The sequence below is a fragment of the Falco cherrug genome, chromosome Z (genome assembly GCF_023634085.1).
Source record: "Falco cherrug isolate bFalChe1 chromosome Z, bFalChe1.pri, whole genome shotgun sequence".
Taxonomy (NCBI): Eukaryota; Metazoa; Chordata; class Aves; order Falconiformes; family Falconidae; genus Falco; species Falco cherrug.
Window position 1 is genome coordinate 84,176,327 of NC_073720.1, and position 16,767 is coordinate 84,193,093.

The 16,767-nt window shown below is 46.9% G+C and overlaps 1 protein-coding gene across 4 annotated transcripts in view; it reads left to right on the forward strand.

Moving 5' to 3' along the window:
* The first annotated feature begins 968 nt into the window (after positions 1-968).
* The window catches only part of SSBP2 (single stranded DNA binding protein 2), a 191,555-nt gene continuing 175,756 nt past the window's right edge, over positions 969-16,767 (forward strand). Inside the window, exon 1 of one of the 4 annotated variants that reach the window (XM_055698283.1) lies at positions 969-1,176. In XM_055698283.1, coding sequence (XP_055554258.1) covers positions 1,118-1,176 — 59 coding nt within the window. In that variant the 5' untranslated portion in view covers positions 969-1,117. The remainder of the gene's footprint in view (positions 1,177-16,767) is intronic. The other 3 variants (XM_055698281.1, XM_055698284.1, XM_055698282.1) reach the window with 3 other exon arrangements.

Below are 16,767 nucleotides of genomic sequence, written 5' to 3' on the forward strand. Positions count from 1 at the left end.
TTAGACGATCCCCCCCCCCCCCTTAAGCTTTTCTAAGGCACACTGTTTTGGCTCAGGAGATGTTTCCTGCCAGCCCCCAATGGCCAAAGGCTGGCCTCAGCGAGGCCCGCGAGGCCCAGGTCGCCCTCCGGCTCCCCCAGCGCGGCCGTGTCCCCGCCGAGGCGCCCCTCCGCCCGGGGCTGGCCCTCCCGTGACCGGGGAGGCTCTGCCGGCCCTGCCCGGCCCTGCCCTCGCTGGCCCTGCCCGGGGGGAACGGTTTGACCTTCGGCGCTGAGGAAACGGGGCCGCCGGGCGGGTCCCCGCGGGAGGTGCCCGGCTAGGGGTGCGGGGCGCTCGGGGGTCCCCGCGGGCCTGGCGGGTGGCCCTGAGGGGGCACGAGGCGGGGAGCGAGGCTTGGGGTCCGAGGTGACTCGTGTTGGCAGCAGCTGAGGAGAGGGCGCCAGCACGGGCGGGAGGGAGCGGGGCCGCGCTGGGGAGCCGGGAGGGTCCGGGGCGGGCGGCGGCGGGGTGTGTGTGTGTGTGTCGGCGGCCCTCAAACCGCGGGGCAGGGCGAGGGGGCGGCTGCCGCCCGACCCCCCCCCCCCGCGAAGGCAGCGGGACGGCGTGGGGCTAGCAGAGGCTACCGCGCACCGGCTGCGCTCCCGGCCCGCGGGGGACGGTAGCGCGGCTCTGCGCTGCGCGGCCGGCTGAGGGGAGCGGGGCGGGCAGCGGGCAGGCCGCGGGCCGGCTGGCGGCGCCGGCTGCCGAAAGAGTCCGGTCCGCAGTTTGCCGCTCGCCGCCGCGCTCTCCCTCGCCGGCAGCGGCGGCGGGCGGGTGGCGGGCGCTCGGAACAGCCGGTTGTTTAAAATCCTTCTAGAACCGTTTCTAATTCCCCCTTGCGCCGGGGAAGGGAGAGCGCGGGGGGGGCGGGGGGGGAGGAGGAGCCGAGGGGGCGGGGGGGCGAGGAGGGAGCAGCCCGTCGGGGTCTCCGGCTGTCGATCACCGCGCGGGGGGCGTGTCCTCCCGCCCGGCCGGCCAATGGGATGTGTGTGTGGCAGCGTCTCCATGGTGACGGGGCTGTTCCCGGGGAGGCTGTGATGGGTTGACAGGTGCGTGACAGTCGGAGCTCTCTGCAGGCATGTACGGCAAAGGCAAGAGCAACAGCAGCGTCCCGTCCGACAGCCAGGCCAGGGAGAAGTGAGTACAGCCCGCCGGCCCGCGCCGGCGGACCGCGCCTTGCGCGGGCACCGACCCTGCGCGCAAAGTAACTTTCCTGCGGGCGGGCGGTGCGGTGCGGGCGCGGGCGCAGCGGGAGGCCGGCCGGCCGGCGGGACCGAGGGGGCCCGGCGCCGCCCGGGCCGGCGTGAGGGGGGCAGGCGGCCGCGGCCGCGCAGCTCGGGCAGGAGGGGGCCGCGGAGGGGGGTCCCCGCGGCGGGACAGCGGCGGCTGGGCGAGGGGGCCGCGGCGGGCGCCCCCCGCCTGCCTTCCGCGCCCGGTCCTCGGCGGGGGCGGGCGGCCGAGCGGCGCCGGGATGCCCGCTCCCCCCGCCCCCAGTTCGCCCCGGTCCCCGGGGCCCTCCGCGGGGCTCGGCGACGCAGGGTGCCGGGACAACTTGGGTAACAAAGAGCCGCGGCCCGGGGACGGGGGGCACGGGGGCTGCCTCCCGCCGCGTCCCAACTCGTCGCCTCGCAACTTTTCCCCGGGACCGCGCAGCCCGGCGGCCCCGACCCCGCGGCGCATTGTTCTCCGGGGCGCACGGCGGAGGGGGGGCGCCGCGCTCCGGCTCCCGCCCCGCCGAACAAAGGTGGTGCCGGGATGGGCGCTCCCCCCCGCTTTTTTTTTTTTTCGGGTGTGTTTTTGTTTTTTTTAGGGTGTACCGGTGTGCGACGGGGCTCCCTCGCACCCCACGGCCTGGAGCCGGCTGGTGCCGAAACAGCCTGCGAAAACTACTTTTTAATTATTATTATTATTGGTTGCTTCATTATTTGCTCGCGGATAAAATGCCCAGCTGCGCGGCGCGGGGTCCCTTTCATCTCCCGCCGCCCTCCCCGTGTCACCGCGCGGCGGCGGGGCGCGGGCGGGGACCCGCGGCGCGGAGCGGACCCCGCTGCTGCGCGGCGGGGTGCGGAGGGGCGGCGGGCGGGCCGGGGGGCGCCGGGTGCCTCCCTCCCGGGGCCCTGCGCTGCCCTTCGGGCGGGCGGGCGGGAAAGAAGCGGGAGGAAAACGAGTTTTTGGAATGGACGGCGTCTCTTTAAGTTGTGCGGTAGTGGCAGCTTTTTGACGTTACCGAGGCCGGTTTAGCACGGGGAGGAGGCGGCGGCGGCGGCGGTGGAGGGGGAGGACAAGCCCGAGTGAGGGGGAGGAGAGGAGGGAGTGTATCGGGGGTGGCTTCGGGCTGGGGAGGGTCGGGGTAAGGCTGCTGAAGGAGTCCGGAGATGGAGACCTCCGGGCAGAAACCAGGTTTGCACCCATCTGCTGCAAAAAATCACATTGCTCCAGAATCGCATCCAACATCAGCCTCAATACTCCGCGCAGGGCTGATGAGTTTACCTTCAGGCGGTTTGTCTTGAATCTTCACCTAAAAGTTTCTTTTTTTGTTGGGTTTGGGTTTTTGGGTCTTGGGTTCATTTTTTTTTTTCTACAGCAATTTAGAGACTTCCTAATTCCAGAGACTGGCACGCATGCTTCCTGGAACAGCAGCAGGCCAGGCATCTCTGTTGCTACAGAAGAGGGAGATGCTAGGGGAAATCTGAAGTGTTATGTTTGGGAGTTTCACACATAACTTTGCAATGGAAGGGTAGAGGAAGACAGGCAGCATGGACATGGAATGTTAGTTGCTAAGATGGAGTGGGAGACACAACTTGGGCACTAAAATCTAATCAACTTGTGGCACTTCTTACTCCCAGGATAGGAATAATTTAAAAAATAATTGCTTAAGGGGTTAGTGGAAGCACTGTTTGTTTCATTTAGCAAGATTATGGAGTTGAAAGATTTTCTTGTGCTATACAGTAGCTGGTGTTTGTCAGTACACTTGGGGAGTTCCTAAAGGGCACAATGGGATCGCAGTGTGGGACTAAATAAAACAAATCTGTAGGGCTGATGTTTGTTCGATCGGATGAGGATCAGGCTCTTTTAATTCTGCTTTAGCAAAAACTACACAACATGAGCCACACACACAACTGCTGTGGTCCTAGCGCTGAAACTTTAAACTGTTTTCAGTCTTCTTTCATTGTAGCTGATTTTTCTTCTGGCTTTGTGGTGCGATAAAGCACATAATATTTCATGCGGTATGAAAATGCTTAATAATTTTCAGGGCAAGCCTGCCAAATTGACCTATTGCCAAGTAGCAACTGCCCTGCTAAGTAAAGTTATGGGGGGCCTGCTAGATGGTGCTGTTCCATTTAAATACACTTTGTCTCCTGCTCATTATAACTAACAGCTGGAAATTTGAATTCCTCATGTAGAGATAGATTATTTCACTCAAAACACTGAAATGGTTTGTTCTTTTAAATCATGGACTTGACAGATGGGTAACTTCTTGGTTAGTTACAGATAAACACAACTGGGAATTTAGAAACACCAGTCGTCTTATTTTCCCTGCCAGCAATTGTCCTTCGATGAGAAAAAAAAAAAAAAAAAGCAGCCTGAAGTCTCGGTTTATGATGTGGAATACCATTATATAGTCTAAATTCCAGGTTTGTTTGTTTGTTTGTTTTTTTTTAATACATCATTTCAAATTTCCTCTTAGTAGATCGGGTCACATCATTGCCATTTTCATATGCTTTCTTTCTGACATCCAAAAAGCTGTGATTACATTTTTTTTCTCTTTCTTATGACACTGTTTTACAACTATGCAGTGCTTCTCCCAAGGTGATGCATGAATTTTTGTTCAGCTCAAAAAAGTTGCCATCAAATTAAATCTCTAAAAAAATACAGGTCTGACTTCTGCATGCGATTGTGTTAATTTGAAAACCACAGAGAAAATATATACATTTGACTGAAACATTAAGTACTTATTTAATCAAGAAGAGCGGGATTATAATTAGGTTTAATTTGAAAGTTTTTAGAACAGAACATGTAATTTAACTCTGTTGTGTCTCCTCAAGGTTTTAAGTATCTAAAATTTGTAGCCAGTAACTGATCTCTGAAATCCACTTGTAATAATTAAGGAAATAAACTGAGAAAAAAAAATACACTACCTCAGGTTTGGATGGCCTAATTATATGGAACATGTGTCTTCCCCATGAGGGTGTGTGCTAGTGACAGGACTAGGGTGTGAAAATGCGTGTTGTTCAGATGTTGTTTGTAATTAAGGATGTGATATATTTTACAGATCAGTCCAGTGCCAGGTATGTTTGTATCTCACTTTAGTGCTTGCCTTTGATATTTATGTGCTTTGAGGTTATGTAATTTCTATTAAAATGAGTAAGTTTGGCAAGTCATTTGTAGTAGCCCTTGGCGATTTTTCAGTTCCAAAGATGTCATTCGTTTTATTGTCTTTCTCTTTGTCCCTTCTGCCTGACCTTGGGTAAATTATCTGTATTATGTAGTTTAACAACACATACGAAGTGTGGATAGGTGGGTTTGGGAAAAATAATATGTACTTTTATGCCAGAGAAGTACAGTATGGAACAGCTAGGTAAAACGCTGAGAATGAAGGCATATGATAACCTGTGAGATGCAAAGAGGACAAAGAGAGAAAAAAAATCTCAAGTGGTGTCGTGCCCCTTCCTCCAGTTCTATAACAGTTGTGACTTAATTTTGGGTGTAGGCCATTCCCATCGCATAAAGGATGGGAAAGTTGTATCAAACAGCAGCAGTCCCACCACTTGTGCTATTCTGGGGCCAAATAAGGCTCATCTACATTGTAAAAGGAAAAAGACCAAAATTTTCTAAACATCCCCTTTTGTTATCTCTTCACAGCAAATAGGTCTCCCCCCCCAATGCCTTAAAATTGGATTAATTCAGATTAGGAGCTTGAACCTGCTGACATTTCATTGAATGGTGAAACTCTGTGAACTTAATCTCGGAGAAAGAAGGACCAGACTGTACAAATCTTACATAGATTCTCAAACAGGACTTTTATAGTAATTTGCAAGTGGAACTCTATATATAATGTTTTCAGTTAGAAAATATGTGTAGAAAAGTAAGTAAAAAGAATGTACATCCTAAGGAAAACTAAATTTTGAAGGGATTTACTTGTTTTGTGTTCAGTTGTGTTAATCCTTCAATGGTCTTCTAAAGTGGTCTTTTTTGCAAGGTGCCGTTGCCTTGGTGGAGCTCAGCAGACCTGCAGATTTTGCTTAAAAACTAACTGGGTGACTAGGGACTGTGATTTACTGTGATATAAAAGGATGCATGATCAAAATAACAACATAGAAGCAAGCATTAGAGTTAGTTATTGATTATTTTTCAGCTTGGTCTGGGAGAGGATGTAGAGCAAGTGAGAATTCTTGATGGCTGCTGTCATGGTATTCTTACTCCTTTTTTTTTTTTTTTGCATGACCCTAGTTGTAAATGCCACCTAAGTTTGATCTTGGCCAGTTGGTCACATGGAGGAAGATGAGCATTTTTCTTTTCCACTTTGCTGTTGCTTTGAAGAAAGAAGAGGTCTCCTTTGCAGTTTCTTCTCAATTCTGTTTTGGGTGGTTGGCCATTTGGATGTACAGCTCCTTTATATGTGGGTGCATAGACATTTCTTCCCAAAGTTGAAAGTGGAGTGAAATTTATACGTCATTTTCTTGTTGATGCCAATAGGGTTCTCTGTAAACAGGAAAAACTCACCAGTGCTTTCTGTATTTGATTCTGCTGCTGTTTAGGAAAACAGATTTCTGAGGACTTCTGAGGATTTGTGGGTTTCTAGACATATTTGTGAGGGTTTTTTTTGTTAGTTGGTGGGTTTTTTTGTGAGGTTTCGTTTTGGTTGTTGGGGGTTTTTTTTCCAAATTTGGAAAGACAGCATTGCATGAGTTGACATAGTTAAGTTACATTTTTCACTGTAATGTTTGTAAACTACATAAAAATAAAAGGCAGATTAAAATTAATTGGCTTCAGTGATCAATTTGCTGCTTATCCCTGGGAAACGGTGAGCTAGCTTTCCAAGTTTCAGGTGGTGAAAGATACTCTGGTGGTAGTGTAATCCAGCGTGTTTTACAGAATTTAGGTTTAATGTTTATACACTGATTTCATCCATCAGGTGTAACTTGTAAAAGTTGCAGGTGTGCTGCTCTGGGAGTCTATGGACATAACACTTTTTAACCATTCTAGAAGAATATACTTTTTATTAAAGAAGAGCACAGAAGGGAACTTTCTGGAGATAGTAAGTATTTATCAGTATTTATTAATGATCACAGTGCTTCAGGTACTCTCTCATACTGCACAGTTATCTTAGACAGCATACGAAGGTGTTTCAGGTAGTGTATATGCTGCAGTTCAGACCACTAAGAATAACTACTGTTGCAGTGGAGATTTAACAGGCACTGACAGACTGAAGGGTAGGTGTGGTGGACCGTAGAAATGTAACTTCAGTATAGCGGTGCCCTGAAATACATATCAAACTTAAAAGTGTACTGCTTATAGCAGGGGTGTTTGTTTCCATACAGTTAAGGACTTCATTGGACTGACAAGAATCAAGGAAAAAAAGAAGCTTCAGTTTCTGCATTGCTTCCTCTACACAGTTGGTCTGCTCACAAAAGGTTTGAGTGTTTTGTCCTGTGCTTTTTTTTCCTGGATGGTGAGCTTCATGAGGTGTCTGATGCTAGCTTTTGTGGGTTCTGTAGTGCTGAGCAGACTTCTGCTGCTAAAGAGCAAGGACTTCTGGAGCCCACTCAGACCCACTGGGTACAGCAGATGCACTCTTGATGACAATGAGCATCATTCGGGCTTGCCTAAGAGGTAATTAAATCTTGCTGGAGGAGACAGTAGTCAACAGAAACCAGCATATATTAATAATTCATTTTGCTTAAATTATAGGCATATGATAGAGTTACAAGTATTAAAGTAGCCAAACCAGATTTTCTTTGCCAAACTTTCAGTGTTTGGGTGGAAAAATTGTAATGGTGTATGTAAGCCTTGTGCTGGTTTATTTAATTTCTTTGTGTTAAACAGTTCAGCTGAAGTGTTTTGGCTCACTCTGAAAATTAGGCAAAGTAAAAAATGCGTTTTCCAATGTTTCAAAAGTTCTCATAACTTTTACCATGGAAGACCAATAGTACTCCTCTCCTTTGAAACACTTGAAATCTAGTTGAGAAGGGATGAGGGATTTTATTCCAGGGTTGTGTCTTTTTCTATTTGCATGACAAAGCATCTGAATTTAGCCAGGATACAAGCCTTTTCAAAAGGATCAATTTGCATATGCTTAGGGCTTACTAACTGTAATCGCTGAATGTTTCATTTTTGCTGGGAGTGCAGTAGTTACTGGGTTCAGAGGAACGGTCTGGGGAGAAGAAACGGGGCTGGGTGTTGTTGGGAAGGAGAGTGCAAGTACAGGCCGAGCCGTTGGAGCTGCAGTTGTGAGATGCCAGGACACAGAGCTAACAGGGGGTTGGCTCTTGAAGGAGGATGAAGCGGAGTGGAAATGGCCAGTCCAGAGAGATGAGACAAAGAATTGCTCCCTGAAGGGACTGGCATTGGGATCAGAGATCTGGATGGGAGCTGGTGCATCGTGACAAGGAAAATAGACCTGGTGCAAAACAGGGAGCAGAGCCAGGACAGTGATTCCTTCAAGGAGACAGGTCAGGAAGCGGAAGATTTTTGTTAAGTTAGGAGGAACATACTGTCCCTCCAAGTGCTAGAAAATGACCGTTCCTTTGCTGGCAGCAAAGGAATGTGTGAGACCAAGGGATAAAATGATAAAACAAGATAAAATGTACAAACACGTATGAAATACTGGACTTGACTGAAATGGCAGAGAGGTTATGGTAGTCCTAGAATCTGTAGCTCAGATGAGGTGTCGGAACTTTAAGAGGGAAGGGTAGGATTTGCTGTTCAGAAGCAGCTGGAATAGCGTGTCTGTATGTGTCAGAGTGCAATGTCTGGGTGTTGTACTTGCTTTCTCAGTAACATTCTCTTGACTTGGAAAATATGGATATATACTAAGCATTGTTCTTACTTTGTCCTCATCTGCATGTTCACTAATATTTTTTTTTTAACTTCCGGAAAAAAACTCTTGGGTTTTTTATTGTGCAGAATAAAGCATTGTTTTCATAATTAGTAGCTATTTGATAATTTGCTATTTTGCTGCCATACGGTATGTGCCTTATGGCTGCCTTGCTGTTTCATAATACAGCTGTTCCTAGAGAAAGAATGTGTTGTTTCTTTGGTGCCCAGCACCACAGTGTCTGAGTTTCACAAACCTCTAAAAATATGCATCAAGCCACTCCTGCCTGCTTGCCAGTTTTGGAAATGGCAGTAACACAAGAAAGGTAAAAAGCAAAAATACTTGCTGATTATTGGGTGCCCAGTTTGAGCTGTGTAGCCCAGGATTTTTTTTGGAGCATTATACAAACCACTGGTGTGTACATAAAACTTCCACCATCTCTTCTTCCACTCATTTTAAGGATGAGATACCATTTTATCATGTTGGGCATCTGGAAGGTTAGGAACAGAAAATGATTCATCTGCTGTGCAAGGTTTGTTTCAGCTGAGTGGCTTACGACACAGAGCCATCCTGTGGCACACTCAGAGATGGAGGACCTTTTCAGGTGGTCTCAGAAGGACCCATCTACAGCACGGTCCCTGCCACCCCAGAGTCTGCCATCTCCCCGCTACAGCACACAGCATCTGCCTCGGACAGACTGTGATTCAGTCCAGAGCAGGATGGAAACAAGCAGTCCCATCAGTTAGAGAACAGCTGGAGCCTCATTTTCTGGACATCTCTGTTCTTGAGGTCTTGCTGCAGTGTTTCTGTGAAAGCAAATAGCTGAAGCGACTTGTAGAAATGTGGGGGGTTTTTTTTGATTTTTGAGACTACTGTCTCTTTTTTGGAGGTGGAAAATGAACTCAGAAGTTATCCAGGGTGGACAGTTGTGTACTTACTGTAACACTCAGCATGACCTCGAAAGCCTGCTTTTCTTAGGGAGGGAGACTACAAATAAATGATTGTATAATTCAGGGTAGCATTGTAACTGGGTAGTGCCACTCCATGAACCCTCAGAGTGCAGAAGAGGGCACAGTCCTGCACTGCCTAGCATGGTACTCTGTGAGTGCACGTAATTAGCAAGTGCTCAAAACAGTTGCTTTTAAGAGTTTTCTGCAAACCTTTTTTTTGGGCACCAGCAAGAACACAGGTAGGTGATGTTTTTTCACCATAGATGTTTGATAGCTACAACTTCAAGGCTTCCCAGCTGTCTTAGCTGATGAGGGCTACTTGGTTCCTGCTATGTTGGTGTACATATAGGCCTGAAAGGAGTGGTGGTCTGGGTTGAGTTGAAGCTCAAGTTTCTTTTTCTGGTGTGTGCTCAGTTGAGATTGTTTAGTCCAGACTGTTGAAGTAGTGGTCAGGTCATACATAGTTGTTGTTTCAACTCTTAAGAGAAGCTCTTCCTCAGATAGCAAGAAACACATTAATTCAGAAAACTTGATGACCTCTGTGCATTCTTCTGGGCTCTAAAGTATTCCTTCCAGTCCCAGGGAAGTAACAGATGAGAACATAAGATGTTCTTTACTAAGGAACTGGAAGGTGGCAGTAGTCAAGACCATAGCGTCCTAGGTTTTTGCTTTCTTGCTTCATTAAATGCAAAAATCTAAACCACAAAAATAAACTGAAATTTTTTGTCATAGGTCATTTTTTCCTTTCAAACCTTCTGTGATTCTTGCCTCTGGACTCGTTTTTTGTTTTTTCCTTATTAGTAGTGTGTCCAGATCAGAGCATGGAACTGCGCAGAATGAAATAATTACTTCTCTTTTGAGATGATATATACTAATTAGGTTTTATTTATAAAATATTGCTGCTAATATTCCCTAGAACACTTGCCTGGGTTTTGTTGCTCTTGGGTTTTGTTGTTTGTTTTTCGTTATTTTTTTTTTAAGTCATCCATTTTGCAGTCAACATGCCTTCCAGGTTCTTTTTACAATACTGTTGCCTAGCCAATTATTCCCCATTTCATATTCGTGTATTTGATTTCTTATTCCTGAGCATAGTACTCTACATTTGTCTGTATTAAATTTTCTCTTATTTACTGCCCTTATTTTGTTTGTGTCCCCAAAAGGGCTTATAATCTTTCCCAGTTTACCATGTACACTTCCGTATTTCTACATACAACTGATTAATGAAGGTCTTTTAATGGAATTGGCTTAGGATAGCAAGAAATTTCTTGAAACGTTCTCTCATTTTTAGAAATATACTCATAATGACTCTTCCATTTTTTTCACGTGACTACACCATTTTTTTGATTTCGTGAAAGCTAACTGTTTACATACACGTCATATGATAGGCTAAGAATCAAAACTCTTGTATCTTAACTTCTAGTAAGCCATCCGTGTGTTCCTCCTTACCTACTGCACAGTCTCCCTTCCAGGTAAACCAAACAGCTGACAGGGTCTTATTCTTGACAGATAATGTTGACTCTTCCTTATCTTTGTATTCTGAAGGTGTTTATAACTTGTTTCTCAAATTGTTTTCTGTATATTTTTTGATAGTCCAGCTGATGTCTGCATGAATTATATTTTTTTTTAATATGTGTTTCATACATGGTATGGCATGCTAAGATTTTTCGGTTTCTTGAGATTTTTTCTAGTTTTGTTTTCTCCAATACCAGACCAATGTAATATGTGTAGACATGCCAAAGTATTGACTCCTGCTCATCATGTGAGTGGTTGGACAGTCAGACAGGGACGTTGCATGGCTCATTTCTGCTTGCCTGTATCTTGGTTGCTTTTCTGTGCAGTTAAACTAACTTACACTGTTGTGGGAGTTTGAGTTTCAACTGAAGAGCTAAGTTCAGGGCCTCTTTTTTTGTGTTTTTTTTTTCTTTTTTTTTTTTTTTCTCAGCAGCCTAACATCTAGTTTACTGTATATCAACTTGACAAACATCTCACAGTGATGCCCTCCTTATGACTGGTCCCCAGAAGCCTTTCCTCTTCCTCTTCCCTTTGTACCTTCATTCCCAGTGACCAGAGCAGCCTGAGCCTCTTGTGTATGAGTCATCGGCTCCTCCAAACCTCAGTTTGCACACAGTTTTGACCACCCACATCTTGTTTTTAGGAAAATCAGCTTCATTTATCATAGAATCATAGAATCATTTAAGTTGGAAAAGGCCTTTAAGATCATCAAGTCCAACCATTAACCCAGGACTTTCAAGTCCATCACTAAAACATGTCGCTAAGCACCACGCCTGCATGTTTTTTAAACACCTCCAGGGACGGTGACCCCAGCACCTCCCCGGGCAGCCTGTTCCAGGGCCTGACCACCCCTGCAGGGAAGACGTTTCCCCGCTACCCGAGCTAACCCCCCCGTGCAGCTTGGGGCCGTTTCCTCTCGCCCTGTCGCTTGTTCTCCGGGAGCAGCGCCCGACCCCCGCTGCCCGCAGCCCCTGCCAGGCAGCTGTAGGGAGCGACCAGGTCCCCCCTGAGCCCCCTCCTGCCCAGGCTGCCCCCCCCAGCCCCCCAGCCGCCCCCCCAGGCCTGGTGCCCCAGCCCCTGCCCCAGCCCCCTGCCCGTCCCTGGACACGCTCCAGCCCCTCCGCGTCCCTCCTGCAGCGAGGGGCCCAGCCCTGAGCCCAGGGCCCGAGGGGCGGCCGCACCAGTGCCCCGCGCAGGGGGACGGGCACTGCCTGGCCCTGCTGGCCACGCTGCTGCTGACACCGGCCGGGGCGCTGCTGGCCGCCTTGGCCACCTGGGCACGCCGGGGGCTCACGCCCAGCCGGCTGCTGCCCAGCCCCCCCAGGCCCTTTTCCCCCGGCCCTTCCCAGCCCCCTGGCCCAGGCCTGCAGCGCTGCCTGGGGCTGCTGTGACCCAGGGGCAGGGCCCGGCACTCGGCCTCCTCGGGCCTCCTACCGGGGGCCTCGGCCCCTGGGCCCGGCCTGCCCAGCCCCCCCTGCAGAGCCCCCTGCCCCCCGCAGGGCAGCACTGCCCCCAGCCCGGTGCCACCCGCACACGGACCGGGGGGCGCTCGGTCCCCTCGCCCAGCCCGTCGGCACAGACATTACCCAGGGCCGGCCCCAGCACGGAGCCCTGGGGACACCCCCTGTGCCCGGCGCCAGCGGGAGGGGGCTCCAGCCACCGCCGCCCCCTGCGCCCGGCCGCCCCCAGCCCCTCACCCAGCGCAGGGCACCCCCGGCCCGGCCCGGGGCAGCCGGGTTCCCCAGGAGATGCTGTGGGAGATGGTGTCAGAGGCTTTACTAGGGTCCACACAGACGGCATCCACAGCCTTTCCGTCACTGCTGGGCAGGTCGCCTTGTGACGGAAGATCGGGTTTCTCAGTCAGGCCCTGCCTTGCACAACCCCACGCTGGCTGGGCCTGATGCCCCACTTGTCCTGCATGTGCCAGGTGATGGAAATCACGACAATCTGCTCCATAACCTCCCCCGGCACCGAGGTGACAGGGCTAACAGGGCTGTAGGGCCCCAGATCCTCCTTCCAGCCCTCCCTGCAGATGGGTGTCACACTGGCCAACCCCTACCCTGCTGGGACCTCCCCGGTGAGCCAGGGCTGATGATAAATGATGGAGAGTGTTTATTGTGATAAAACAGTCAAAATGTAAATGAGCAGAATGTATAGTGTCCATTTATTCTCTGTGGGGTTTCTCAGAATGCTTGTAGTCTTCAGGCAGGTATACTGGAAGTTTTGGGTTTTAAGTTTCAAGCTGGACTGATGCATTGAAGAGCAGTGACTGACTGGATTTCCTTCAGAGTGACTGATAGCATGCTCTTTCCCCACCTTGTTTCCTTTGCAAATATGGTGTAAAAATCTGGATATCGGAAATCACGCTTCTGATGGCAGGTGCGCTTTGTCAGGTGTGGTTGTGGATTGTGAGAGTTGTCTGGCTCCTCAGTGCTTCCTAGCATTGAATTCACAGGCTGCTTGATCCCATCTTTGTCAGGGTTTTCAGTCTGCCTTTGGGCTTGTGTTTCAGTGTGAAGTTCAGTTGTTCAGGCAGAAGCATTTAACTGGGAGCAGACCATGATATAACCAATACTTTTTGCTAAGTTTGTGTGGTTCTTCTTGACGTACAACCCTTGATGGTAACCCCAAACTCTCGATGGGATTGATCAAGCCTAAATTGCCAATGAAAATGCTGGTTTGCTACTTCAGATTGGCTATTTTGTTTCTTTGCTGTCTTCCATTCCTGAATAAAAGACTGTCTTTGAAAGAGGGAATTTCAATCATGAAGAAGAAATTAATGTAAGAAGGTACTGACTACACAGTGTCACGTGTTTTATATTGACTTTCATTTTATTTTCAGTGCCTTGGACACTTGGGAGAGATTTCACCTTAAAACCAAACCCATATAACTTTTCTAGAAAGAAGCCAGTGTTTTGAAAATGCAGCAGCAATAAATTACCAGTATATGTAAATTCCAGTGCATGCAGTATTTTTTTATGTTGATATTGAAAATGCCTTGTCGCTAGTAGATGCGTTTTTAAATCCATCTAGTGAGTTTGGAAAGTTAAGAATGTTCCACTGTTTGGATAAAGTATTTTTGCGTACTTAGAGGAAGGTAAAATAGTTATATTTTCTGTGGTAATCAATTTAATGCTTATTAAAAAGTTGCAGTGCTAGTCTTGGAAGCTGTTTTTATAGGTTAAAAAAAAATTACAGCAATGTCAGTGGCAGCCTGAGGTAGCCTGTGTTGTCACGTTGGTCTTTCCCTGGGAAGGGCTGTACTTTCTGAAGAAAATACTTGAGTGCAGAAATGGAACTATAATTCCTTAATAAATCTGTTATTCTTGACAGTCTCAGGACAAAATGGATCATATGGCTGACAGGCTGTGTGATTGCGTTGTAAATATTAGTGATTTATGAGGCCAGAAGTAAGGATGCCACCTGATGCTTCTGCTATGGAAGTTGTGGTGCTTTATCAGATCCTTGTAATTGCAACAGCAAGTTTTGATAAACCAAAGCCCCTTTGTTTTCTCTGTGCTAAATGTTTTATTTACTGTTCTTGTTTCCCAACTAATCCTCAAATAGTGGGGCCAGTCTTGGATGGCTCCAATTATTCCTGCTTAGGTCAGCCTTGGAATTGAAGTGGTGGTGGTGAGTTGATAGGTGCTATTTATTGGTTGGGAATGTGGGTGAGTTAATGAAATTTTATCAGGTATCGGGAATAATGAAGCTCCCCTGTCTAGTCTGAAACTTCCCTAGAAGTGAAGGTTACAACTCCCATTGACAGTCTTCTGAACTGTTCTGGCCCTTTAATTATTTATTGTTAAAGCCCTCCTAAATCGGTATATATTGTTTAATCTGCCTTGAAATGTGAATTGCAAGTCAAAGGCCTTTGAGTAATGTAGTGAAAAGTTGTCTGAATTTATTGCATTTTCTCTTAAGTGCTTCCTAAACTTTGGTAAACCAGTTTGGTAGTTTGTTCCAGCAGTCAGTCATCTTTGGTGATGGGCAGCAGAGCTGCCAGTGCCTCCTGCCACCGTTCAGATTAGGGGATGCGCTCCCTTCTGCAAGTCAGAAAGACTTTGATGATGCCACTGTATAGAGTATAATAAATGGAGAGGATGTTCTAAAAACTTAAAGGCATATATTTGTGGCCTGAGGCATTAAGTTTTGTTTTCCTGTGTGTTCATACGCATGTTGTAAGGTAACATAAATGAAAGTTGATTTTCTGGGTTGGAATAGGAAAAGTAAGTGATCAACAAATAAACACTTAAAGCTTGAACACAGGACAGTATGTAAAAGAAAAAAAATCTGGAAAAGATAAAGGAGAGCTTCTAGTCAGAAGATGAAGAGCAGTGAGAAATACAGAAATATGCCACTAGTATATGGTAATATGCTTGACAAGCAGATCTGAAAGGTGCAGCATACTGGTGTATCTGACTTCTGCTGCAGCTCCTCAAATTCAGTGTCACTTTTAATGTTACTGTCTGTACATCTGATTTTTTATAAAAGAAAGATATTTACTCTTACAAGACCAGTATCTGTAGGTGTGTAACTGCAGACCTAGTTCTACATATTTTAAAATCTTTTTACAAATGAAATGAGAGACTATAATGCAGCAAAACACAAAGAAAGCTGTATCTTATGCTTTGAAGATGCAAGACTTAAATTGTCCAGCTGTAGTTGGGGAGCCTATAAAGAATGGATGAAAAAGTAATTTTGAAAGACTTTGCAGGACATCTTAAATAGATGATTAAAACCAAAGTCATACTGGAATGCTGAATGCAGGTATATTAGTATTAATTCTAGTAATTGAGAAAGTTCCTTGTAAATCTTTCACAGTATTCCCCAAACAGCCCTGTAACTCTGTAGTTCATTACTCAAAATTAGAGGAAAAAAAGTTTGGAGTTGCCTTGTGTCAGTCTCCAATTCTGTGTCTCCAATTCTCATTTTTAAAAAAATAAAGGTATAATAGGGGGTTTTTGTGTCATAAAACTATTAAGTTTTTTTTCCCTTGTACAACAATACAACTGAATTGAGCAGTATTTCATTACTGTCTAGTAAAACTCTTACGAAGCACTCCAGAAAGTTGAAAAAGGACTCTGCTTTTAATACTTAGACTGAGGCAAACAAACGTATTGAAAATACATAGTCATGCCTACAGCAGATTGTGGGTGTTCCTGTTCCGTATTCCAGCCTCTCCTGCAAACACTTCTGTCAAGCAGCATTGGCCAAAACCTACTGGCTGTGTCAAGGACTACAGGGAGATTGACAGTGATGCAACAGTTAGTCTTGTTTCTCCCTCTTGAATACCATCTCGATCCTTAGTAAGCTGCACTGGTAAAATACTCAAGACATCACCCAAAGCTAAAAATCTTTGTTTCCTACCTTGTTGGAGCAGCCAGCTTTGCCCATGTCGTGTCAGTGCACGGTTACCCACTAGTTACGGAAGCACACTTACACCAATCTTCATTTTCATGGCTGAAGTGCTTGAAAAGCTGAAGTCCTGTAGCTGGATGTCTTTTGGCATGGTCACAGGCTTTGAAACAAGTTGGGAGTGTTTGTTAAAAGATAGCGTGGGCAAAGCAAAAGAGAAGGTAGCACAGAGGGAATTCCTTGCTAGTGCAAGACTAGGGATGATGAAGTGCAGCAGAGAGAAACCACAAAATTTAGGAACATGTTTTGGTGTTAGTTTCTGTTTAATTTCTTCTTCACAGTGTATACATCCAATAGACAAAACATAATTAGAGGCTCTCTCTGGTATAGTGTATTGTTACAGAGAAGAGCTTTGCCTTGTACAAAGGGTTGTGTACTTAAGTGAGCATGCTCTTCAGCACAAAATTGGATTCTGTTCTACGTGGATTGTGTCACTAATTTGGGATACAAGTGGAAAACTAATAGAGGAAAACGAAGAAACCTAACCTATGACAGTGTCATATATGCCCCAGGATTTCCAACACCTTATTTTGAAGCATTCCAATGGGGCTGTAAAGGGAAACAAGAAACCAGATTAAAGAGACCAGTGGTGTAATTTGGCAAAGTTGTTGCTGTATATTCTGCAGCATCAAAATGGAAATGTTTTCATAATCTTTTTGCCTTTGTGATTCAATTATGGATTTCAGCTAAACTTAAAACCACTTCTATGACAGTTACTTTTTAGCATGCCTGTGACTTTCTTCGAATTTCTGGTTTTCCAGTCCAATAGCATATTTAAAGAATTAACATAACTGAAGAAAGAAGACCATT